The sequence below is a fragment of the Pelodiscus sinensis genome, chromosome 22, assembly GCF_052426305.1.
Source record: "Pelodiscus sinensis isolate ZL-2025 chromosome 22, ASM5242630v1, whole genome shotgun sequence".
Taxonomy (NCBI): Eukaryota; Metazoa; Chordata; order Testudines; family Trionychidae; genus Pelodiscus; species Pelodiscus sinensis.
Window position 1 is genome coordinate 8,825,169 of NC_143073.1, and position 24,358 is coordinate 8,849,526.

Sequence of the window (24,358 nt, forward strand, 5' to 3'; positions counted from 1 at the left end):
TGAGAACATCAATCATCCATTTAGCATTCATCGGTGTATGGAACTGACTAACAATCCAGACTCTTCAGGACTGCCCCAGCCCTGGAGGAAGCTAGACAAGAGAGGCATTTGTTGGGGGGGGGGGGGCAGGATGTTCTGTTTCCTACCAGGTGTTCGGCCACACAGCCTATTGAAGTCAAGGGAAAGACGCTTCTGGTGAGCTTTGGATCAGGTCAATGCCGGGAGGTGGTAAATTAGACAATGGCCTGAGAGATAAGCCTGCTAGAGATGGCTCTGGGGTGCAGACAAGGTATTTGTGCCTGTCCTACACACACTCAAAGCTCTTAGTACAGGGGAGGTTGCTAACAAGTCACCCCTGACATCTGACACTGGCCAGGATGCCAGCATGGGAGTCTTGGCGGATCACCAACACTAGGGCAATGGTGCCCCAAAAAGCAGGCCAACGGTCATGCAAACCATCTGCAGGATAAAGGGTAGGGAGACAAAATCTGATAGACTACAAGTTGCTCAAGGGCCACAGGATCCCAATAGGTCACTACAGCAATCCAGGAAGATCCATGGAGTACAGGGAGATAGACAGTTGTGCGCACTGTTTTTGTTTTGCTATAAAAAGGGGTATGCAAATGTAGATGCAAATTACATGCTGGCTCTTGGGCAATTAGCTAGCTGGTTCTCAGGAGGGTGATGGAGTCATGAGGTTTGAGCACCCCTGAACTAGAGAGCAGACGTACACACACGGAAGAACGAGGACTTCCAATGTTTTCCAGTGGGGAGAAAGATCTTTGTTAATTTTTTTTCCATTTTGCTTTTACACTTTCAAAACCAGACAGCAGAGACATGAGCGCCAACATCCCCCTAACGCCACAGCGTGAGAGAACGGTATTGCTTGGGCAGAAAACTGCTTCTCTAAAGACCCCCTTGGCAGGGCCTACTACTTCCAAAACTTGGACTGAAAATAATAAAATACAAGACCGGGCCTGATTCTCAATCACATCAAGGCACCTTTACACCACTCTGGCAGCATGTGGGGACCTTAAAGAAAATGTAATTCACACTCAATATCAAGTCCCTTCTTCCACACTTCCAGAGTAGAGTAAATGAAAATCACACCCAGTGCATCTGATGGAAATATCTGAAGACAAATGACATCAGAAATATCCAAGTAATTTCAGTTCCTCTTTTGATCCATTCCTGATAAGATGCTGGGGAGAAAAAAAACTCTGCTTAGTTTTAAATATTTGCCTGGAAGGAGGAATGGAGAGGAATAATGTACAGTTAAAATCAAGCTACTCAAACACAATCATTCAGGTAAGTAACTAGAAGTATCGCCTTTACCATCTAGAGATAGAAGTGTGTCTGAGACACAGAGGGCATATTTAGGAAAAATACACATCTGAAGTCTCTGTGGCCACTTGCTGAGAACCGGGATCCACACACAAGCCAGTTAAAGAGCATTTCAACATGAAATCTTAACTTAGTAGGAATGTCGGGGTGAAGCTGCATTTTTTTTGTTTGTTTTAAATACATGGACAGCTGTCAGAGGATATGAAAATGATGGCGGGTCTTCTTGAAAGGCCCCTGTGTGTGTTCGATGACTGGAGGACAGCATGACTGGGTTTAAGAAGGCTGGGAGCCCAGCAGTCTCTCAATAGCTGCGTTGATGTCTCCACCAGTGGCAATGAGCGCTTGGAGGTTAGCCTCGCGGTTAATGAAGCCCATCGCATTCAGCTGCTCCAGCTGCTGTTGGAATCGCACTTCAGGACTCTGCACCTGCCAGGGGAAGCAAAGATCTATGGGACAAATAACACTACACAGATAGGGTGAGCTGGTGTAAACAGGGGTAACTCCATTGACATCGGGGGCCAGCTCCCAGGAGTAGCTCAAATAAAGGCAATGGAGTCATACACATGCCCAGCAGGTGAGAATCCAGTCCACAGCTGACAGAGGCGTGTATGACCTTCATCACTAATGTAAAAGTACCTTGACAGCTGTAGGTGTGTGAATATGAATGAATGAATGAAGATAAAACCCTTGTGTGCAGGTAGCAAGCCCTGGCTAATGATTTGATCCTCTAGTGAAAAGCATCTCAAAACATTTTGGGGCAGAGGTGAGTTTGCATCCCATCCCAATCTATCCACAAGGCAGAGAGAGAGGGGAAGTGACTTGCCCAAGGTGCACGAGTAGCACAACTGGGAAGAGAACCCCGGTCTCCTGAATTCCAGGGTGGTGCATGAGTCACGGAGCCAGGCTCCTTCCCACAATCAATATGTATGTAATCAACATATGCTACAAGCTCTTCACTCCAGCCGAAATACTACCATCTCTGGGCAAGGGATGTAAAAGCTTAACTGGCTACCCGGTAAGCATTAGCCTTACCGGCATGCTTCCCAGGGTAACCTGTTAACTGGAGGGCAAGAGCTGGCTTCTGCCTACAGCAGGTCCGGCTGGATCAGCCACCCCACCCGTCTGCAGCATGGCTGGAGCAGTGACACAGCCAGGTCTGGAGCAGCTCCCCATCTGTCCACAGTGCAATGGAGCTGGTGGAGGCAGGACAGCCTCCTGCACATGGCAGGCTGGCCGGCACCACCCTACTGCCAGGGGCCCTGCCTGGAACGACACCTCATGAGACCCCAGCTGATCTGCACTAGCCCTCAGTTAACCGGTTAAAACGATTAAAATTAAATCATTTAAACTGGTTAACATTTTTCCATGGGAATTTACATCCCTACTCTGTGCTGGCATATTTCATAGGGTAGAAGTGCTGGGTGGGGCACAGCACGCTCAAGAAAAACCTAGGGAAACTTCTAGTCTCCAGAGGGAACGTGACCACCGCCACAATTTAACACTCTCAATTCATGCCACAGTAGGAGGCGTTTTCAGAAAGATGGGGCTGCGTCTCTTAGCAAGACACTGTGGTGCTGAGCAGCGTGGCCTGGTGCACAGGGCAAGGAAATGGGGCTCAGGAGAGGTGGTGCTTTTCCTTGCCACTCACTTGCTAGGTGAGCCTGAGCAAGCAGCCCCTCCATGCCTCAGTTTCCCCATCTATGAATAGGGGATAGTGATCCTGACCTATTTTGTGAAGTGCTCTGAGATCTACGGCCAAGAAGAGCTAGGGATTATTATTACCGGGTCGGTGTTCGCAGGGAGTGGCTCCTGATCTCCCACAATACTTTTCACGCAGCTTGCCAGAGCAGGCTGAACGAATGACCACCTAGCATATGACAACAGCCATAGGATGCCCTGAAGATCATATGGCACCGAGGGAGACCCAGCTGTATGTGCATTACGTACTTGAGAGTTTCCTCCGGCCAAAAGTTGGATCATTTGCTGCATGAGCTGCTGTTGGGGGTTACTGACCCCTGCTGGAGAGGCACTGGCAGGCGTCGAACTGGAGGACACGGGGTTCTCTGGGATTGTGCTTCCTCCTGCGGACGGTGGGGGGATTCGAGGCATTCCAAAGGAGCCGAGGCTGAGAACGAAAGCAGAACACTGGCTGCAGGAGATGCCAGAAGGGCAAGGTCGCCCTTGCCGTTCTCTCTGGGACTACCCAGCACAAGCATTCTAGTTGTGACGTCTGGAGCCTATATTGCCAGTTTGAATCCAGCCAAGGTCAGAAGCGACTGGCTGACACTATCAAGGGACAGCCATTCCACTGTCTGTGTGAAACCAACCGGTCGGTCCCAGTCCATGTCCTGCTGAGCAGGTCCCTACATCACTCGACTAGGCAGAACTGGGATGACCAGGTTCCCTTGTTGGTGTTCTGGGCAAAGGACAAGAACTGAAGGGGGTTGTAAAGACTCAATGTTCCCCTTTTCCATACAGGGAATTCCCAACCCCAGGCAAGGACTGAGGGGTGCTGGCAAGATGGTTTGTCCTGATGAACCCGTCCGTCTCCAGGCCTGTAAATCTCAAACCTTTCACCAGTGCTGCAATATTTAGTACTCTCTGCTACAGTCCAGAAAGGGAAGGTGGCGGGGGGGTGGGGGGAGGAGGAGGAGAGGTTCTTGTAATTCTTAGAAGAGAGCTGCAGGGGGAGCCCTCGGCAAGCTCGAGCAGACAAGGGAGAGCTAATTCCCAAGAGGGTGCACATGGCTGGGATTTGCCACTGCACCTCCAAGGCAGACCTGCAGTACAGGTTTGGCAGGCTTGAGTCTGATCTAAGGCCTCTTACCTTGGCACTAGTCCCGGGGCCTCCGTTTGAAGCGTCTGGAGCCCCTGCTGGATCTGCAGGAGAGCCTGCATGGCTCGGGGGTTGGTCAGGATTGACAGGGAGTCTGGGTTCTGCATCTGGGAAACAAGGCAGATACAATTCCACTGTTACTAAAGACCCATAGCTTCCTTCAGTCAAAGATCTGCATTCGAGGCAGGAGGGCCCCTGGCCAGACAAGGCCCTTTAAACATGAGCCCTAGGGATCATCCCATGGGACACAGTGGGATCAAGGGACTACAGCAAGAGAGTGCATTCCTGGTCCCGTTTCCCCGTCAGCTCTCTACGCCTTAATTGCATCTCCTAGCAATGCCAAGTCTCTGTTCTTTCAGCAGCACAACCCACCCCAAATAGGAATATGCACTTCCGGTGAGGGATAGCTCAGTGGTTTGAGCATTGGCTTGCTAAACCCAGGGTTGTGAGTTCAATCCTTGCGGAGGCTATTTAAGGATTTGGGGCAAAAATTTGTCAGGGATGGTAGTTGGTCCTGTTGCGAAGGCAGGGGACTGGACTCAATGACCATTCAAGGTCCCTTCCAGTTCTAGGAGATAGGCAATCTCCATTAATTTTTTTTTTTCCCTCTAGCGGAAGGAACAGAGACTCTCCCGGTTGTGAAAACCAGGAACAGTTCTGGACTGTGGGACAGCCAGCGGAGAGTGAGGGCCTGGAGCAGATCCTTACCTGCTGCAAAAAGACGGGGAGCTGAAGCCGTAGCTGCTCCTGAAGCTGCGGGTTTCCGGCAAAGAGCGGGACATTTACCATCATCTGTCAGGAGACAGCACATACAGCATGAGCCATGGGGGTTATGAAACTCTCTTCTAAGGAACTAGGCCATGGAGAACACTTTAGCTGGCTATTTAACACCCCTTGCCATTGATAGCTTGGTATATCCCACTTCCAGCAGGAACTGTCATTCCAGCAGGAGCTGCAGCCAGCAGAAGGGTGCAGGGCTTTTTAGTGAAGACCCCGCTATTCCTTTAGGCTACGTCTACACTGGCCCCTCTTCCGTAAGGGGCATGTAAATTTCAAGAGTCGTCGTAGGGAAATCCGCGGGGGATTTAAATATCCCCCGCGGCATTTAAATAAAAATGTCCGCCGCTTTTTCCGGCTTTTAAAAAAGCCCGAAAAGAGCGTCTAGACTGGCCCCGATCCTCCGGAAAAAGTGCCCTTTTCCGGAGGCTCTTATTCTTACTTCAAAGTAAGAATAAGAGCCTCCGGAAAAGGGCACTTTTTCCGGAGGATCGGGGCCAGTCTAGACGCTCTTTTCCGGCTTTTTTAAAAGCCGGAAAAAAGCGGCGGACATTTTTATTTAAATGCCGCGGGGGATATTTAAATCCCCCGCGGATTTCCCTACGACGACTCTTGAAATTTACATGCCCCTTCCGGAAGAGGGGCCAGTGTAGACGTAGCCTTAGAGATAACTGCATAGCTCCCGGGATGCTAGGAAACAATCTTCCCCATTCCCACCCAGATCCAAGCCCAAATGCGGCCCAGCACGGCAGCCACGGGAAACTGTCACCCGGGAGAGTCAGTGGTTCTCAAGCCAGATTCACAGTGGGAAGGTGCATCTGATACACAATAGCCACCAGCACTGACTGACCCCCTTTTGCTGGCAGTCTGAGCAGAGGGGCTGAGGACTGAATGGGCCGTTGGAATCCAAAGTCCCCCTCTTGTCCCTCCCAGATCAGGAAGGCAACGCACTGTCAAGCTGCTCCCTCTGCCCAGGCTGTACATACTGGATAGGCAGAAGACTTCGTTCATCTAGGACCTCAGGCCTCTGCTTTCTGAAAATGACCAGCCTTCCATGCCATGGTGGCAGAGCGTCTGCATCTGTGCTAGGCCTCAAGGTGGGGATGGGCATGAATGGCCCTCCTTCACCTCAGTGGGCAGCAGCGAGTCATGGCTCACTGGGGTCCCACCAACAGCCCTACTGTCCCCCCCCCAAGCATCTCTCACACTGGGGCAGCGGAGCACTGCACATATCTTCTCCTCCACTCCCTCCCAGAGCTGGAACACCACAAACAGCTGATTGGCAGCATTCCAGCTCTGGAAGGGAGGGGGTAGAAGTGGGGACGGTGCATGAATCAGGCAATTCACGTGCTCCAAAAGTGCTGGGAGGGAGTGGGGAGCTGCAGGAAGTGCGGGGCTCCAGTGCCCCAGTGCACAAGAGATGCATAGGGGAGGGAGGTAGCCAGGGGATCCTCAGGCGAAGCTCCAGTGGGCCTTATGCAGCACAAGGGTTGCAGATCGCCCACCACTGCCCCAAGGCCTGTTTGGAACAGAGGAAGCTGCTGCTATGGTTTTACCTGTGCTGCGAAGTCTGGGTTCTGGGCGAGCGTCTGCATCATACTGCGCATGTAAGGGGCAGAGATCATGTTCTGCATCAGCTGGGGATTCTCCGAAATCTGCTGTAGGAGACCCTGCATCTCTGGGCTGTTAAACATCCCTGCAGCACGGTGGGAGAAAGCGAAACTTACAAGCCTAATTATGGCTACAGAGGAGCTAAAATCAAACATGAAACATAGAGGGGATGGAGGTCGCGTGTCTGAATTTAGAGTTGGCAGAAGGCAGAGCACAAGCAACACTGAGCAATCACAAAATTCATTTCTCACCAACAAGTCTTTGTAAGAGAACAGATCAGAGCAGTCAACATGTGCCCCATATGATCTGAGACTTTTCAATGGGGCGGGGGGAAGAGGGGATTACCCTTTTCAGGCTGGGTAAGTGAATAAGCCAGGGATGGGCTTAACCCCTTTATGGAAATGCCTTCATCTTAAACAGCAGCAGCCCATGGAGACCACAAGTCCCAGCATGCAATGCTCCACCTTGAGCTGAGCAGCCAGGCAGAGAATACTTTGTCTCTGTGGGTTCCTCCTATAGCTGCTATGGTCTCGTTGGTGTGTGTCTGAGCTCCCCATGCAGCCCTTGGTCAGGCACACAAGGAATAACCCATTCTAGTCTACCACAGGCTCACACTGACCAATCTGAGGAACTGAGCCGCCGCAGCAAACACGCACATGCTGGAAGTAACCTGATGCCATCTGCAGCTGAGCGGTTTGTTCCGTCACCAGCACCTAACTCCTGGGTACATACCGGTCCCCAGGCTGGCCGCATTGATTCCAAAGGGATTGGAGACAGTGGGTGTGCTTTGGGTTGTCGTTGTGCCAGTACTGCCTTCACTGCCGGGTCCTTGGGCTTGGGAGGCAGGCGGCGTGGGACTCCAGGGGTTGGGTAAAGGCTCTCTATTTTCTGTCCGTAAGGGCTGGGAGCTTGAGCAGTCGGAGTTCCCCGCCAAGGATGAGAAAGGATTGTTGCCAAACTAGAGAGAAATAAATCGCCAAATCAGACAACCATCAAGAATATGGTCAGGCGAAACCTGCCACCACGCAACAATAACTAGTTGCTATAGCACTTTTCATCAGTAGAGCCCAAAGTGTTTCATAATCTTTAATGCGTTCATCCTCACAGGGCAATGCTATTACTCCCAGTTTCCACTGAGGCACAAAGAGGTTAAGTGACTTGCCCAAGGTCCTACAGGGAGCGGTAGCAGAGCAGAGAGTTGAATCTGGGTGTCTCAAGTCCTAAGCTAGTGCGTTAACCATCCTGCCTCTTCTGCAGACATCAACAGAACACAGGAAGCATAGACCACATTCACCAGGACTTGCAACTCCCTCTGTGCAGGCTCTCGTAGAGCAGGGGTGGGGAACCTATGCCCCCAGCTTACAGTGAGGTTCAGGGCTTCCCCATGCAGCTGGCGCTCGCACTCCAGCCCCGCAGCAAGTCTCCAAGCCTCAGTGCCCCGCCGTGGGGCTGGAGCGCAAGTGGAGCCCTAGCACCCTGAGTTGACTGTGCATGAGGTGACTGTTCCACACCCTCACTATAGGGAAATCTACACCAGGCTAGAGAAACATCTGGGCAAATTAGCTCTGTCGCCCCCTGCAGGCAGGAAGAATAAGACCCAACAATCTACTCCATCTGGAGCAGGCGTGCTTAGTACCTGCTCCCTAGCTGCGCTGAACATGGGCTCCTGGATGTCGGTGTACATCCGGCGCAGGGCATTGTATCCTCCTGGGATGCTCTCTAGGTTACTCAATGCTCGGTCCTGGTTTCGCATCATCTCCTGCATCATGGCGGGGTTGCGAGCCAATTCCATTGTCTGGAGAGAAGGAGAAGAATTGGGGGGTTCATGACCAGCTGCACCACAAAAGATTCCAGGGGACTGAACTGTGCCTGGCAGCGCCAAAGCACTACTCTGCTATTCTATACCCAACTACTGAAAAAAAGAAGTCTTGACCCCTCTCCCCCCCAGGAGAAAAGCATAAACAAACCCATTTTACAGGCAGAGAGCAGAAATCATTTGTTCTCTGCCCTCACTGCTTAGCCACAATGCCTTTCTTTTTTACAATCTCAAATCAAACGGTGAAGATCATGTAGCTTTATGGGAGACTGGGTCAGCTCTTCAAACACCTGGCTAACACCCCCGGGATGGTCTGCATTTGAAAACTGTCCGAGGGCTGACGAGAAAACGAGTCTCTCATGTTTCAGTTAAAATAAGATCACTCCAGATCTCCAATGGGTTCTGCCCTTCCGGAGAACACCCACATCCAAACCGAAGTACCAAAGCACAGATCCTTCTCAAGACTGGTTAGTCCAACTTGCCAGTGAGCTGCCACTGTGCTGTTTGGGAGCTAAGAACGGGGTTCGTGTCTCCCAAGCAGGGGTAAGGTTGGGATTAAAACTGGACACAGAAAACATCTGGTCAAATACCCAGAATCATTTGCTGACAATGAGATGTTTTCTTCTCCTAATGAAAGTCTTGTCACTTGATGTATTTACAACTACAGTTTCCATTGGTTCCTTGGGCTCCCATTCTGTTGTCTTTAGTCTAACACTTACGATTGTTAGCTCTTTAGGATAGAGGCCATTTTTTTGTTCTCTGCTTGTGTAGTACTTTGTACCGGGGGTTCTGATCCTAGGCACTATGCTAATAAAAATAAACAACCAGGAGGTGATGCCCCCTGCTCAATACACTCGCCAACCCCTCTGTCTCTGGGGGTAGGCAGCCCTGGCCTCCCGGGACGGCCAGGCTGAGGTGTGGCAGCCCTGACATGTCCCCTTTTCCACCCGGCAGTTGGGCCGGGCTAGACCTGGCTCTCCCTCCTCCCACAGCCATTGGGCAGAGCTGAGGCCGGGCCAGCCCCAGCTTTTCTGGCCCCTACGGACATCAGGCAAGGCAGGCTAGGCCAGCCCCAGGCGCTCCCCCGGTCCCGTCAGACAGGACTTCCTCCCCTCCCCCGCCTGTATCCTGTACTTGAATTTGATACCCCTGCCTCCATTCCTGCACTCACCACCCTCTCTAACCCCTCCTCCTCCCCACCTCACACTGCCTATCCCTACCCACACCTTCTTCCTCCACCCCCATCCTTCCCTAACCCCTCTCGCTCTGCACCCCCACACTGCCCATCCCCCTATATCCTCCTCACTACCACCATCCCCTCTTATCGCACCATCCATCCACCCATCCACCCTACCCCTCTTCCTCCCTCCCTACGCACACCCGGCCCCCTCCCACAAATTCATTGAGGTGCACGTTCGCCCCCCGCCCCCCCCAGGGCACCACGGGCCAGGTAGCACAGTCCTGGCCACCGCAGTAGCAGCCACGGCCTGTCCCCAGCCCAGCCTTTCTGTACGGACCTGTTGGGGCAGCTTTGCTTCATGGTGAACCCAGGGAACCCGCTGCGCAGAGCAGTCGCTCTGGAGAGTTGGGGAAGCCGCCGCAGTGCAAGACCTCCCTAGCTCGCATGCTCCCCATCGGGCAACACCTTTAATCCCAGTCACCACCCGGGGCCATTCGCGCCTACACCGGGGATCCCCTTTCCCTTTGTGTGCTATGGCCACCCCACATGGCTCTCGCTGGCTCTGGGCTCCTGCAATCCCACCCGCCTGCCCGCTTCCTCCAGCTAGTGGGATGGAGCAGGCACCGTGCATGGGCTGGTAAGGTGACAGGAGACAGTGCCGCCTCACTCCGCGCGGTGCATGCACACTGGGAGAGGGGAGGCTGGGCCGCACAGAGCCACGCCGCGGCAGGTGCAGGCAGGCTGGGGGTGGAGCCCAGAGGTAGGTGGACGCTGGTCAAGGCAGTGTCCCCTCTCCCCGCAGACGTGGCATGGCTCTTGGTATCCCCCAGCCAGCAACGGAGGCAACAGGACAAAAACTTTTCCTGCAGGACGCAGAGTGACGTAAGACATCACTTCCGTCGTCCTGCAGGAAACATTTTCTTTAATATATAAGAATGAACAGTCCTGAAGAACACACTGTAGAGAATAATCTTGGACTGACAGTGGGAGATGGATCATGGAATCTTTTTCTGCCACCTCTAATTCCTATGTAAGGTGACCCCTTTTGTTTATGGTCCCTGCAATACAACACACTAGCCTTCTATAGGGTACCATGGGCACCGCCAAAGCTTGTTTTTGCCTCTCCGCATGTGATCTATTCAGTGGCACTGAGAAAGGTAGGAGGATTGGAAGCACGTGGGTGCACAATCATGGTACTATCAACATGCATACATTTACATACAGACTGCTATGTTCCTGCATGGGGGGCGGGTGCCTACAGCAGGTAGATAAAGAACCTGATCTCTGAATCTGGAATCCCACTCCCTCCCTTTTCAGAATCGACACTGATGTTGAGGGGGCAAAGAGAAGTGGAAAGCTGGGGAGTCCACCCTGACCATCTCAGAGGCACCTGAAACAGGCTCCCAGGTGTAACCTCTCTCACCCACCTGTCTCATGAGCTCAGGGTTGTTCAGCATGTGGCTTATCTCAGGGTTCCGTTCCATCAGCTGCTGCATCTGAGGGTTGGCCATGATCATCTGTCTCATGAGGTCAGGGTTGGACATCATGTTCTGCACAAGGGGGTTCTCCATGATCTGAGAAAGCATCTCTGGATTGGACATCAGCTGCCGTTGCATCTGCTGCTGGAGCTCCATGAAATTGGCAGAGCCCATGCCGAGGCTGCCGAGCCCGGTGACACCACCAAAGCCAGCTGGAGAGGGAACAAGACATGGAGAGAGACGCATGTCAGTGCAGTTGTCTGCAACGGGAAAGAGAGGGGAACAGGGGGAGAGTGCTGGCTTTGTGTTTACTCCAACATGATGATACTTCATTGCTCACACCACCACTCTCACTTCTGTAATTTCTGGCCTCGACAGAGAGTTTCTTACCCCAGAAGGGCTGTAATGGAGGGCAGTACTATTAGCTCCATTTTACAGATGGGAACACTGAGGCACAGAGCTGAGAAGTGACTTGCCCAAGGTCACCCAGCATGTGTCGGAGTCAAAAATAGGACTCAGACGTCCTGACGCATGGCCCCCTTGCTTGAACCACTGTGCAACTCTCCCTTCCCAGAATAGGCACAGGGATGCCAAGAGGCCAAAGTTGTCACCTACAGAGGATGGATGCAGCGTTGCTGGGGGCTCCATCTCCGGCACCTCCCGTGGTCCCTGCTCCGCTGCTCCGCCTGCTGGTGCTCCCAGTGTCAGAGAGAGCGCCGCTGGATGTGGAAGGCTGAGATGGCGCAGCAGGAGAAGAAGGGGTTGTAGAGGGGATAGTGGTGGCAGCAGGAACGGCAGGGGAAGGAGCAGGAGCAGCAGCAGGATCTTGAACCCTACAAATAAAACAGATGGTCACCCCTGGGGCTCAGTAATCTAAACAGCGCCACCTGCAGCTCATAAGAAGAACTTCAGAACAGTCATGTCAGATCAAAGGGGTATCTACGCCGGATACTTCCACCCAGCCCCGTGTCTGTGCTTTCAAATCCCCCCTCGGCTGGTGACAAGGCATCTGCCATGATCTAAAACAGCCCTGGTCAGTGTAATGGAGGTACTGGGCTTAATGACGCCTGAGCCCTTCTTGAATCACGCTTAGCTATTTGCCTCCACAATACCCTGCAGCAGAGTTCATTCCAAGCAGGAAAAGTCTCCTGCTGCCTCATTAGAAACCTCAGCGGGTTAAACCATGCTTACTCCATGGGGTAAATAATAATCATTTGCTTTTCTGTCATACCTTCCATCTGTAGAGCCAACCTGAACTGGGAGGTTAGACCCATGAATCCCGCCCTGCTCCCAGCATTTTCTTTTTAAATGTCCATGACTTTTTTTTAATCTAAACATATTCCGCTGGAGTGCTTACAACCCCAACATTACATGGCTAGCGCATAAGAGGTTTCAACTGAAAGTGGATAAACTAGCATAATTAACCCATCTTCACTCTCCAAGCTGAGCAAAAACAAATGTGGCAATGATGTTAATTTTAAAAATCATTTCAGGCTCAATAATGAAGTCGTTATCAAGGAAAGAATATGTTTTTAGTTTATATAATGAACTTTGGCAACATCTCTAATATTAAATGTTCTCTAGTTTGTTTCCCATTTTGGTTTAACATATCACAAACATTAAAGTTTAATATTACATTGTTTAATTACCAGTATATTGATTACTAAATAAACACATTCAATATGCACACAGGCTATGTCTACACTCGCGGCTTCTTGCGCGAGTGATATGCAAATGAGGCTACGCATGGAATATCACCGAGCCTCATTTGCATACTTAATGAGACACCATTTTTTTTCAGAAGGGGCTCTTGTGCAAGAAGGAGCGTCTACACTGCCCCTTCTTGCGCAAGAAAACCCCTCTTGCGCAACGCTGTTCTTCCTGAAAAGTAATAGGTGTAATGGCCTTGCGCAAGAAGGGGCAGTGTAGACTTTCCTTCTTGCGCATGAGCCTCGTCTGAAAAAAGGTGGCTCATTAGGTATGCAAATGAGGCTCAGCGATATTCCATGCTTAGCCTCATTTGCATATTACTCGCCCAAGAAGCCACGAGTGTAGACATAGCCTCACTGTTTTTCTCTTAAACCTATTATGCTGATTGAGAACTATGGTCCCCATCCTGCAAATATGACAGCCATCATCTTGGCTGGCATTTGAGGGATTGAACCAGGGACCACCAGAGCTAAAAGTATGAGCTGATACACTTGAGCTAACGAGTCAAGCGGGATAGCAGCCCCGTGTCTGCCCCCCACCCTCCTGTCATGGGCAGGAGCTGCTCCAGCCAACTGGCTAGCTGTAATCGGTAAGCATCACCTGGTAAGGGTGTTGCTTACTGGTTAACCATTCACATCCCTATCATGAATAAGTCAGGTGTGTATTTTTAAACTTTTTATCTTGCACCTTTTAATCACCAAGCACTTTAGAGATTCAGCTGACTGCTGCTGGAAATCAGCCCTCATTCAGAGTGCAAAGTAGGAAGCAAAGCAGATGGGAAATAGGAAGTGTTTTTAAAAAAAGGAAGGGGGGGGGTCACTTGATCCTCTCTGCACAAGAAGCAGCTGTAATGTTTGCAATAAGCACTGTACACCCTTCCCAATGACCATCACACAGAATAATGGCCCTGACCAGATGTTTAATGTATCCTGTTGAAAAGATTGTGAGCGCTGCAAAACCAGCAGTAAGCAGTATCATTCTACCATGCTACACAGAAATGCAGAATTTAGCACGTGCCTTCTACAGCAGCTAACAATACTCATGCTTAAAAAAACCCACTGATCTTTAATGAGCCAGGGAGCACGGACTCCCAAGAGGACAACACAGATTCACAAAGAGCTGTAGCCTTGTTTATTCTCTATTGCCAGGCAGCAAGGAGAACCTACGAAATTGTTGTGAAGGATGTTTAGAAAGAAACAAGACCTGTTCCCTTCTAAAATGCAGCAACTACTCCTGGAACCCTTTAACTTTTAGGACCATTCCTTCGATTGTAAATGGAAAAGTCACATCTGGCAGCATCTGACATGTTGATTTTCATGTGTGTTTCTCAGCTGCCCAGATTTCCACTATGTACTTGTAGATAATGCTTTGTACTCAGCGCTTCTCTCATTAACAGATCTCAAAGCACCTGCAACAGAGTAAACTACTGGGAAGAGGTCAGGAGAGCTGGGGCCAAGGAGATCCTTGGCATTAATGCTGACACTATGTCTGGTTTTCACTTAACTTCTGTCGGTCTTCTCCATCTGTAAAATGGGAATTAAACCTATCTTCCCTGGGTTTGTGCAAGCTTTAACTAATGTTTATACCGTGTAAAGAGGGATGTAAAATCAGTTAATTGGTTAAGGGGAGGAGACGGTCTCTGCCACCCACCATGGCAGGGCACTGGAGTTGCTCCAGCCCCTACCCGTTAATTGAAACTGGCAAGCCGCACCCATTAAGGGCGAGGCTTACCAGTTAACCAGTTTACCATTCTGTTCCTAATTGTAAATTTTCTAAAAAAGTAAATGTACATAAGGCTTAAAAAGACAAAGACTCAAACCCGTAAGAACCATTCTACAGATGATTAAAATGAGGCAAAAACAGGTTAAGTGACGTACACTGCACTCTAAACTTGAAATAAGATACATAATTTGTGGTATGCAAATCGCATTTCTTAGATTTTATTTCAAAATAACTTATTTTGATAGTTGGCACATCTACACGGTGCCAAATCAAAATAAAGCGCTATTTCGAGCCATCCCTTATCCCCCGTGCAACAAGGTTTACTGGGATGGTGAAATAGCATGCCCATTATTTCAAAAAATATTTTGAAATAACGGGCGGCTTGTGTAGACATACCTCTATTTTCCACAAAGTAGGGGCAGAAAGGGAAACAGAACCCAAGAGTCCTAATCCCAGCTCCCCTTCTCTAAACAAGAGATCAAGCACCGCCACAGAGCCAGAAATAGAACCCAGGAGGAGTTCCTAATCCCACTATCCTGCTTTAGCCCCTGGACAAAATGCTGCCTTTTTGAAGCTACTTTCTTCACAAAGTAAGATTCTGACAGCCCCCCGGAAGGAATGAGTTCTTACTTCTGTGGGGTTTTAATGACCAAATGCACAGTCAGCCCGTCTTTGATCCCGTGTTGATTCAAAGTGTCTCCATCCTTCAGGATCTTTCCAGCGAAGATCAGAACCAGCTGATCCTGTTTGGCTTTAAACCGCCTGGAAATCTCTTCTTTGAACTGGAAAATAGACAACAAGCGATTTAAGAACAGCCAAACTGAATCATGACATTGGTCCTTTTAGCCCAGTATCCTGTCTTCTAACAGGCTGATGCCAGACATGCTTCAGAGCAAATGAACATAACAGAGGAGTCATCAAGTGATCCAACCCATTTGTCCACTCCTAGCTTCTGGTAGTTAAGAGTCTCAGCACACAGCATGGGATTGCATCCCTGGCCATCTTGCCTAACAGGCATTGACAGACCTATGAATCAAAAATCATAGAATACTAGAGCTGGAAGGGACACTGAGAGGTCATCAAATCCAGTCCCCTGAACTCACGGCAGGACCAAGCACCATCTAGTTCATCCTTGACAAATTTTTGCCTAACCTCCTCTTAAATATCTGTAATCATGGAGATTCCACCACTCCTTCCGCAATTTATTCCAGTGCTTACCCACCCTGACAATTAGGAAGATTTTCCTAATGTCCAACCTAATCCTCCCTTGCTGCAATTTAAGCCCACTGCTTCTTGTCCTGTCCTTAGAGGTTAAGGAAAATATTTTTTCCCTCCTACTTGTAACACCCTTTTAGGTACCTGAAATCTGTTATCATGTTCCCTCTTCTCTTTTCCAAACTAAACAAACCCAATTATTTCAGTCTTTCCTCATCAGTCATGTTTTCTAGACCCTTCATCATTTTTGTTGCTCTTCTCTGCACCTTCTCCAATTTGTCCACATCTTTCCTGAAATGTGATGCCCAGATTAGGCCTCAACTGAAATACTGTGCCCAAAGAGCACACAGCAGAGCAGAAGAATTACTTTTCGTGTCTTGCTTAAGACATGAGAACTTATTCTTGTTTACATGCAAAGGACTGAAAGCAGTGATTTTAAACTGTCTAAACGTCTGCAGCAGAACATCAGTCTCACTACCCAGACAGTACCAATAGCTGACACAACCTCGCCACCTGAAGGATGCCAAGAAGGTGTCAGTTCACTCACCAACTGCTGGGGTGGGATGTCTAAGCTGTTTAACAGGAATAAGAATCCTGCATCCACTTGGCAAGCATAGGTCAGACTTCAGGAAGGGGCAGGGAAAGAGCCACAGCACAATTACCTCAAACAGAAAGGAGGGCTAACAAAGCCAGATCAGTTACCCCTTTTTGATCTCATCCAGCAACACAGTTTATCCTTTGCATGTCTACAGCTTTTTTGTGTCTTTCTCCTTTTCAAGTTTATAAAGGGAAAGCCAGCTTTTGAGTGATTTTAAAACAGGGAAAAGCGCTGAAAACCCAGGAACAACGGTGCAACAGCCAGGGGAAATAGACTAAATGAAGTCTTTCCTTGGTCTAACTTCTACCATTCTATTTCTTTCAGGGTATGTCTAGACTACAGGGTTTTGTCCACAGATACTGTCGACAAAGCTTCTGTCGACAAAGAGCGTCTAGACTACATCCAGTTCTGTCGACAAAGCAAGCCGCTTTGTCGACATGACAGTGTGGACGCAAAGGACAGTGTAGATGCAATAACGCCTTCTATCGACAGAACTCTGGTGACAAAAGGTGTTATTCCTTGTAGAATGAGGTTTACACACGTCGACAAAACTGCTGAGTTTTGTCGACGTTATGTCGACACAACTCAAAAACAGTGTGGACGAAGGTATAGTTTTGTCGACAAAAGTCCACTTTTGTCGACAAAACCCTGTAGTCTAGACACACCCTCAGTGTGCTATACCTTATAACAGGGGTGGGGAACCTAAGGCCAGCTTTTCTGAAGCCAGCCCGAGGCTCAACGCTACCCCCAGCATTGGGGAAGCTCATGCTGCTGCTCCAGCCCCACCCTATCTTCTCATCACAGGGCCGGGGCACAAAATCTACTAGCCTGGGCCCCCTAGGCTACATCTACATTGGCAAGATTTTGCGCTAATACTTTTAACGCAAAAGTTTTTGCGTTAAAGTATTTGCGCAAGAGAACGTCTACACTGGCACGTGCTTTTGCGCAAGAGATGTACTTTAGCCCAAAAGCATCCGTGCCAGTGTAGACGCTCTCTTGTGCAAGAAAGCTCCGATGGCCATTTTAGCCATCGGGCTTTCTTGCGCAAGAAATTAATGTTGCCTGGCCACTTGCGCAAGAGGGCTTATACCTGAGCGGGAGCGTCATAGTTCTTGCGCAAGAAGCACTGATTTCTTACATTAGAACGTCAGTGTTCTTGCTCAAGAACTCGTAGCCAGTGTAGATAGGCGGCAAGTTTTTGCACAAAATCTTGCCAATGTAGACACAGCCCTAGTGTGTGAGGAGAATGTGAAGAGTCTCTCTCTCATCAGTCAGGGGTCAGGTCAGTGACATTTTCTTTTCTTCTCAGTTGTGTGCAGCCCCCGATTGATTTTTCTGGGGTCAGCGGCTCCCCCCCCCCACAAAAGGTTCCCCACTCCTGCCTTGGAACATGATCTGACCACTACCCAGCCCCTGAGCTCGACTCCAATGACCACAAGGGTGCGAAGCCAGCAAGGACACCCAGCTAAAATCGCATCCCTCATACCCACCTCTGAATGCAACATTCCCTTAATGCAGGGGAGGGGAACTTTTTTGGGTCGGGGGCTGCTGACCCACAGAAAAAACAGTCAGGGGCTGCACACAGGTAAGAAGGAGAAAAAACACTCCCCATGTTCCCCTTGCACATCAGAGCCTAGGGGACCCAGGCTAGTAGATTTTGTGTGCTCCAACCTGCAAATGGCAGGGGGGTTGGAGCACAAGCAGGGGCTCCCCAATGCTGAGCCTGGGGGCCAGATCCATGCAAGCTGGGGGCCACATTCGGCCCCCAACGCCTGACATTCCCCACCCCTGCCTTAATACCTCATTGGTACTGAGGGGCTGGTAGGAACTGAATGCTTAGGAGCCGGGGTACCAAAGGGACCAGACAGGGACTTTGCTCCAATCATCACATCCACTAAGCCTTGAACTCAGTTGCCACATCCTGCAACAGAAACCAACAAAGGTTGCCACAACCTCTGCTGCCACAAGCAGCGCCAGGGATACTTTGCCCTGGTGCCATGACCACGTTTCTGCAACACCGACGGTTCCCTCTAAATCCACTCACAACTGCACGTGGTGCCCTAAATCCCAGTCCAGCCCCCAGATGCACCTGAATTAGAGATGTAAAGGGGTAACCAGTTAACCAGTAAGCTTTGCTTTGCTGGCACACTTACTTACTAGTTAACCGGCGCCCAGCTCACCAGCCCACAGGCAGGGGGCTGCTCGGGCCCAGCAGAGCCAGAGCATCCCCATGGCACAGCAGGAGCTGGAGCAGCCCCTGTTCACCGGTTCCACATACCGATTAACATTTTAAACAGGATTTTACATCCCTTATCTGAACCCCAGGCTCTCTCCTCCAAACCTTACCCATCAGCCCAGGTAAACCCGTCCCAAGAACCTCCCTCCTCCTCCACTGCCCAAGCTGTGATTCCACCCTGCTCCCTGGCTCCCACTCACACGGCTAGTACCTAGAACCCATGTCTCAGCCCAGCCCCGTCTCTCGGGTCCACCCCTCCAGACTCGGTCCCCCCCAGCTTCCCTAATCCAGATCCCGCCCCCCCCCCCGGCCCTTTCACTAACCCCTCCCCTATCCGCTCCCCAGCTTCACATGCCCCGGGCCATTCAACCTCCGACCTGCCCCGGCCCCACCCCCCCCAAGCGCAGCCGGGTCTCCGGCCCAGTCCCACTTCCCGCCCGAAGCCCCCGACCCCACACGCAGCCCCCCCACCGCCCCGCCCCGGCAAACGCAGCCCCCCCCCCCACCATGCAGCCGCCTGTCCACGGCTCTCTGCCCCACACGCAACCCCCTCGGCCCGCCCCCCCCACCCGGGGCCCCGCCCCCCACACGCAGCGCCCAGCCGCCCTCAGCCCCCCCCGGCCCCTCCCCCCACACGCAGCCCCCTGCCCGGCCCCACCTCCCGCACGGAGGCGCCGTCCCCGATGACGATCTCCTCCTTGTCCTTGGGGGTCTTCACCGTGACGCGGATGAGGAGCCCGCCGGGCGCGGGGCCGCCCAGCTCCGCCTCGCCCTCCCCGCCGGGGCCCGGGCCGCCGCCGCTCAGCTCCGCCATCTTCGCCGCCCGCCCCAGCCAGCCAGCCCGCCCCGGCAGCCGGCGTGGGGAGAGCGGCGCCCCGGCCGCGGCGGCGGGGAGAGGCCGGCGCACAGCGCCCCCGCCTGGCTCGGCGGGGAACTGCAGCGGGGGGGGGGGGGTGGAGTCGGACTACAGCGAGAACCTGGGGGGGGGCAGAGGTGGGTGTGCACCGTGGGATAATCTCGGTGGGAGCGGACCGGGAGGGAGCCCCACGGGGGAGGGGAGTGGACCAGGCGGAGAACTGAAATGCGGGGAGAGCCACGGAGCGGGAACTGCAGGGAAGGCAGGAGCAGCCTCAGACTCACTGTGCAGGGGGCGGAGGGCAGGACAGGGTGACTGGGCGGGTCAGGCGGCGCGGTCTCTCCTTTTGGTTCCCCGTCTGACAGCCAACAGAATAGACTGGGGTGGTGTCCCTTTAAAAGGAGAAGAGAGAGAATGTTGGTATGAGAGGGTTCCCTGGCAGCTGCGGATGGAATGTTGGTATGTGAGGGTTCCGTGGTAGCTAGGGATGGAACGTCAGGATCAGAAGGTTCTGTGGCAGTTGGAGATGGAATGTCGGGATCAGAGGGTTCCTTGGCAGCTGGGGATGGAATGTCGGGATCAGAGGGTTCCTTGGCAGCTGGGGATGGAACGTCGGGATCAGAGGGTTCCGTGGCAGCTGGGGATGGAATGTGGGGATCCGAGGATTCTGTGATAGTTGAGGATGGAATGTCAGGTTCAGGGGGTTCTGTGGCAGCTGGGGATGGAATGTCAGGATCAGAGGGTTCCGTGGTAGTTGGGGATGGAATGTCAGGTTCAGGGGGTTCTGTGGCAGCTGGGGATGGAATGGTGGTATCAGAGGGCTCTGTGGTAGGTAACTGGGGATGGGAGGCTTTGTTTCAGAGGGATGGAAAGTTGGTATCAGACAGGGAAAACGTAAGAATGGTCACACTGGGTCATACCAAAGATCCAGCTAGCCATAGGCAATTAGTTATATTGGCCCATTGTGCCTGTGCTCCACCAATACTCAGGAACATGGGCCCAACTCCAGCAACATTTGGGCTGATATTTTGAGAGCCATCCTGTCCATAGGACAGACTGGGACAACTGCCCTCTGCTCTGGAGGGCCCTGTGCTTCTGGGGGATGCACAGACCAGGGCTGCCTGGTGGGCTTATCAGGGGGGCCTGGTACTAGCAGCATTTCCACCCCACCATGCCCCCACTCCACCTTTTCATTCAACCCCCACCCCACTCCTCTTTCCAGCTTCTGTCTCTCCCCTGAGCAATGCCAGGAGCCAGCAAAGTGGGCCAGAGCAGGGAGAGGTCACTTGTTGTTGCCAGTGCCAGGCCCCCCACTAATCCTTCAGGCCACCCTGGACCCCCAAAGCACAGGGCCTGGGATAGTTGCCTCTGGTCCTGATCTTGGGCCCATTCTGAGCACCACTGAAAATTACATCTAGCCCAGTATCCTGTCTTCTGAAAAGGGTTAATGCCAGGTGCCCCAGAGGGAATGAACAGAACAGGGAATCATTAAGTGATCCAGCCCATGTCACTCATTCCCAGCCTCTGATAAACAAAATCCCTGCCTATCCTGGCTAATAGCCAATGATGGACCTACCCTCCATTAATTTATCTAGCTCTTTTTTAAACCCTGTTATAGTCATGGCCTTCACAACATCCTCTAATGAGGAGTTCCACAGGTTGACTGTGCATTTTGTGAAGAAATACTTCCTGTTTGTTTTAAACCTGCTGTCTGTTAATTTCATTTGGTGACCTCTAGTTATTTTGTTATGGGAATGAGTAAACAGCACTTCCTTATTTACTTTCCCCTCAACAGTCATGATTTTATAGACCTCTATCATATTCCCCCTTAGATGTCTCTTTCACAAGCTGAAAAGTCCCACTTTTATTAACCTCTCCTCATTTGGAAGCCATTCCATATCACCAATTCATAGGATACTAGAACTGGAAGAGACCTCAGAAGGTCATCAAGTCCTACACACATGGCTGGACCAAGTATCATCTCATCCCAGATAGATGTTTGTGTTATCTGCTCTTAAAAATCTCTAATGATGGAGATTCCACAACCCCCCTCGGCAATTTATTCCAGTGTTTAACCACCTTGACAGTTAGGAATTTCTTCCTAATGTCCAACCTGAACCTTCTATGCCATTGCTTCTTGTCCTATCATCAAAGGTTAAGGAGAATAATTTTTCTCCTTTCCCTTCTAACAACCCTTTAGGCACTTGAAAGCTGTTATGTTCCCTCTCAGTCTTCTCTTTTCCTGAATAAACAAACCCAGTTCTTTCAGTCTTCCCTCATGGATCATGTTTTTTAGGTATTTAATCATTTTTGTTGTCATATCCACAACATGGAACAAGGTTCTATGACAGCTGAGGATGGAGTGTCAGGATCAAAGGGTTTCATGGGGATAGAATGTGGAGTCAGAGTGTTCTGTAGTAGCTGGTGTTGGAATATTAGGATCAAAAGATTCCGTGGCAATTAGGCTGGGACAGATTGGAAGGGACAGTTCTGAGTGATAGTTGGGAATGGGCATCTGGAGTGAGAAAGAAAGATAGGAATGAAGTGTGGGGAAAACCCTGTCTACACTGAATACAACATCCGTATTCAGAGCTGTGCTAGTAGTTAATTATGGCCAGGGCTCAACAAATAATACAATCTACTTGCCCTTGGTGAGTAGATTGCAACCCGGAAGAGCCAGGTTCGGGTGATCTGCACATGCGCAGATTTCCGGACAGCACGGCTGGCGAGTGGGACTCGCCGTGGTTCGGTGAGCCCTGATTATGGCTATCCAGTCTGTTGTGGATAATGCCTGGGGATATCAGCAGCTGATATAATGTTAGGTTTCAGAGTCATGTTAGTCTGTTTTAGCAAAAACAAAGAGTCCAGTGGCACTTTAAAAACTAACAGATTTATTAGTGTATTAGATTGTATGCTTTCCTGAGTTACAATTCACTTCCTCAGATTCTGAAGAAAGAAAGAAAGAAAAAAAGAAAGAAGCATAAGGAAGATTTATTATTAATTATGTATAATAATAATATTCAAGATCCACCCTGTATGTTTTCTGAGATAGCAACAAAAAGACACCAGAAAAATACACCACTACCTATTAGGCACTGTCTACCACAGCAAAATTAGTGCTCATATTTCAATAACTACAACAAGGGGGCAGTTGGTGCGTGGCTGGTAAAGACAAGGCCTAGTCAGTTCTTCTAATGTGTGTATCAATCTAAGGTCTTTATATGGCCCATTGGCCACCATTATTTTAGTATCTGAGTCCCCTCCAACCTATAGAATATTATCCTGAAAGTAACCCCATGTGAGGCAGTGCTGTGCAGATGCCCCCAGTTTTTACATACAGGGATTGGAGGCATAGGCAGATTAAATGATTTACCCAAGGTCACACAGGAAATCTATGGCAGAGCAGGGAATCCTCAAGTCCCAGTCTAATTAGTGATAAAGTCTGTTGGAAGGAGGGTTCGAAGGCTCCTCCCACACTCCCCCAGGAATGAGCTGTTGCAAAAGAACTATAAAAAGCACTGGAGAGTGCTTGCTAATCTCTGATAGGCAACTAGTCTCTTAATGTAAGTAGCTGTGTGTGAAAGTAACTTAGTTATTTGATTCTTGACCTTTTTTAGGGGTTATCTGTGCTACAAATGTAATTATTGTGGGGCTACAATGTTGTTAAAGCAGCACTTGGGTGAGGGTAATTCTTCTCCCCCAATATTCTTCAACCCCCCTTCTCCGCCAATATTCTTCAGCACTGTCAGTTGGGGGCAGACTTTGGCAAAATGGCTTGGTTTTGCTGGGATACTTAGCTAAACTTAATTAAGTTTAAAATTCTTTGGAGGGGGGACTACAGAGTCTATCTTGCTTCACAATTAGGCCTTTGATGTGTTACTGTAATATGTGTATACCTGGGTCCAGCCCAATGGAGCCTTTTTTTTTTTTTTTTTTTTTTTTAACAAATCAGGAGTCCCTATTTGGGGATGAAATGGGATGTATGCTCCTAGAACTCTGAAGGAGGACAACTGCATTTTCATTGTCCTCCTGAACAATGTTCCTTCTCTCTTCCATCCATGTGTGTAGCTTTTTTGTTTTAAGGACAGTGGACAGTCATACATGCCTCAGTGCACATTAAAAAAATTGCTATCTGTGAGTGCTCTGCTAATCAGCTGAGTGATGTTTGAATCTCCCCTGAGTGGCTGTGCAAGTGCCCAGCTTTCAGGGAACACCTGTGGTCATGGTGGTGGAGTGCAAGAAATGTGGCCTTCAGTAACATACTGCATTAGCTTTGCTTCCTAGACTGATAGCTGTCCCTGCATAGATACAGAATTCTCTGTCCTTAAAAGGTACACAGGGCTAAGAAGAAAAAAGTTTCCCAGTTCACTCACGCACCTGCCTATTCTTTTCTTCTACTGCCCCCACAGGGCTTGGGGGTACCTGGGGTAGCAGAGAATTTTATAAACGGATGGGACAGCAATAGGGAAAATGACACTGATAAGACTGCAGTGTCACCCCTGCCCAAATTATCAAACTCCTGGGTCAGGTCTGCCAGAAGCCATGAGATTGGCTTAAAAATGACAAGATCTTCCAAAAATAACATGTATTTGCTTTTTTTTCCTGAGTCTTTAGATGTCATGCTTATCAGTTTTCCTCTACAACTGCAATGTCCCCAGACCGTAGGTTGGTGTTTTTGTTTTGTTTTTAATCACCCGCCTCATCATATTTGGTGTCTGACTTCCAGCATGAACACCTGAAGTCATATAGGAGTCAGATAGATAAGGAGCTGATGGGTTTTTTTGTGGGGGGAGGGGAATCTTGTAAATGTGACCTACATGTTCCTAAAGGCTCAAAATCCAGCAAGCAAATAAAAAGAACACAAAATTGTTCTAGGGGGCTGACCCGTGGGTCTCTTTCTATCTCTTCCCTTTCTACATGCTTGGCATTTGCAACATGGCAATCGTGAAGTTTAGAAACTTTGTTTTCATGAAAGCTGA

The 24,358-nt window shown here is 50.2% G+C and overlaps 1 protein-coding gene across 1 annotated transcript; it reads right to left on the bottom strand.

The window, feature by feature from the left end:
• Nucleotides 1-759: 759 nt before the first annotated feature.
• UBQLN4 (ubiquilin 4) lies at nt 760-19,378 on the bottom strand. The gene is made up of 11 exons (XM_075907008.2): nt 19,182-19,378; nt 15,105-15,256; nt 11,658-11,875; nt 10,992-11,254; nt 8,205-8,363; nt 7,301-7,526; nt 6,514-6,653; nt 4,889-4,972; nt 4,172-4,287; nt 3,292-3,469; nt 760-1,770 (listed from the first exon to the last, which is right to left on the bottom strand). Exons 1-11 carry the CDS (start codon nt 19,335-19,337, stop codon nt 1,618-1,620), a joined length of 1,845 nt encoding a protein of 614 aa, XP_075763123.2. The 5' UTR covers nt 19,338-19,378; the 3' UTR covers nt 760-1,617.
• Nucleotides 19,379-24,358: the final 4,980 nt, after the last annotated feature.

Bases quoted from the DNA above. Each gene is read 5' to 3' on its own strand.
- UBQLN4 (XM_075907008.2), bottom strand. From the start codon at position 19,337: ATGGCGGAGCTGAGCGGCGGCGGCCCGGGCCCCGGCGGGGAGGGCGAG. The intron at 11,255-11,657 runs GTAGGTGACAAC...TTCCCTCTCCAG, and splicing joins CAACGCTGCATCCATCCTCT to CTGGCTTTGGTGGTGTCACC. The intron at 3,470-4,171 runs GTAAGAGGCCTT...TTTCGTTCTCAG, and splicing joins GCCCCGGGACTAGTGCCAAG to CCTCGGCTCCTTTGGAATGC.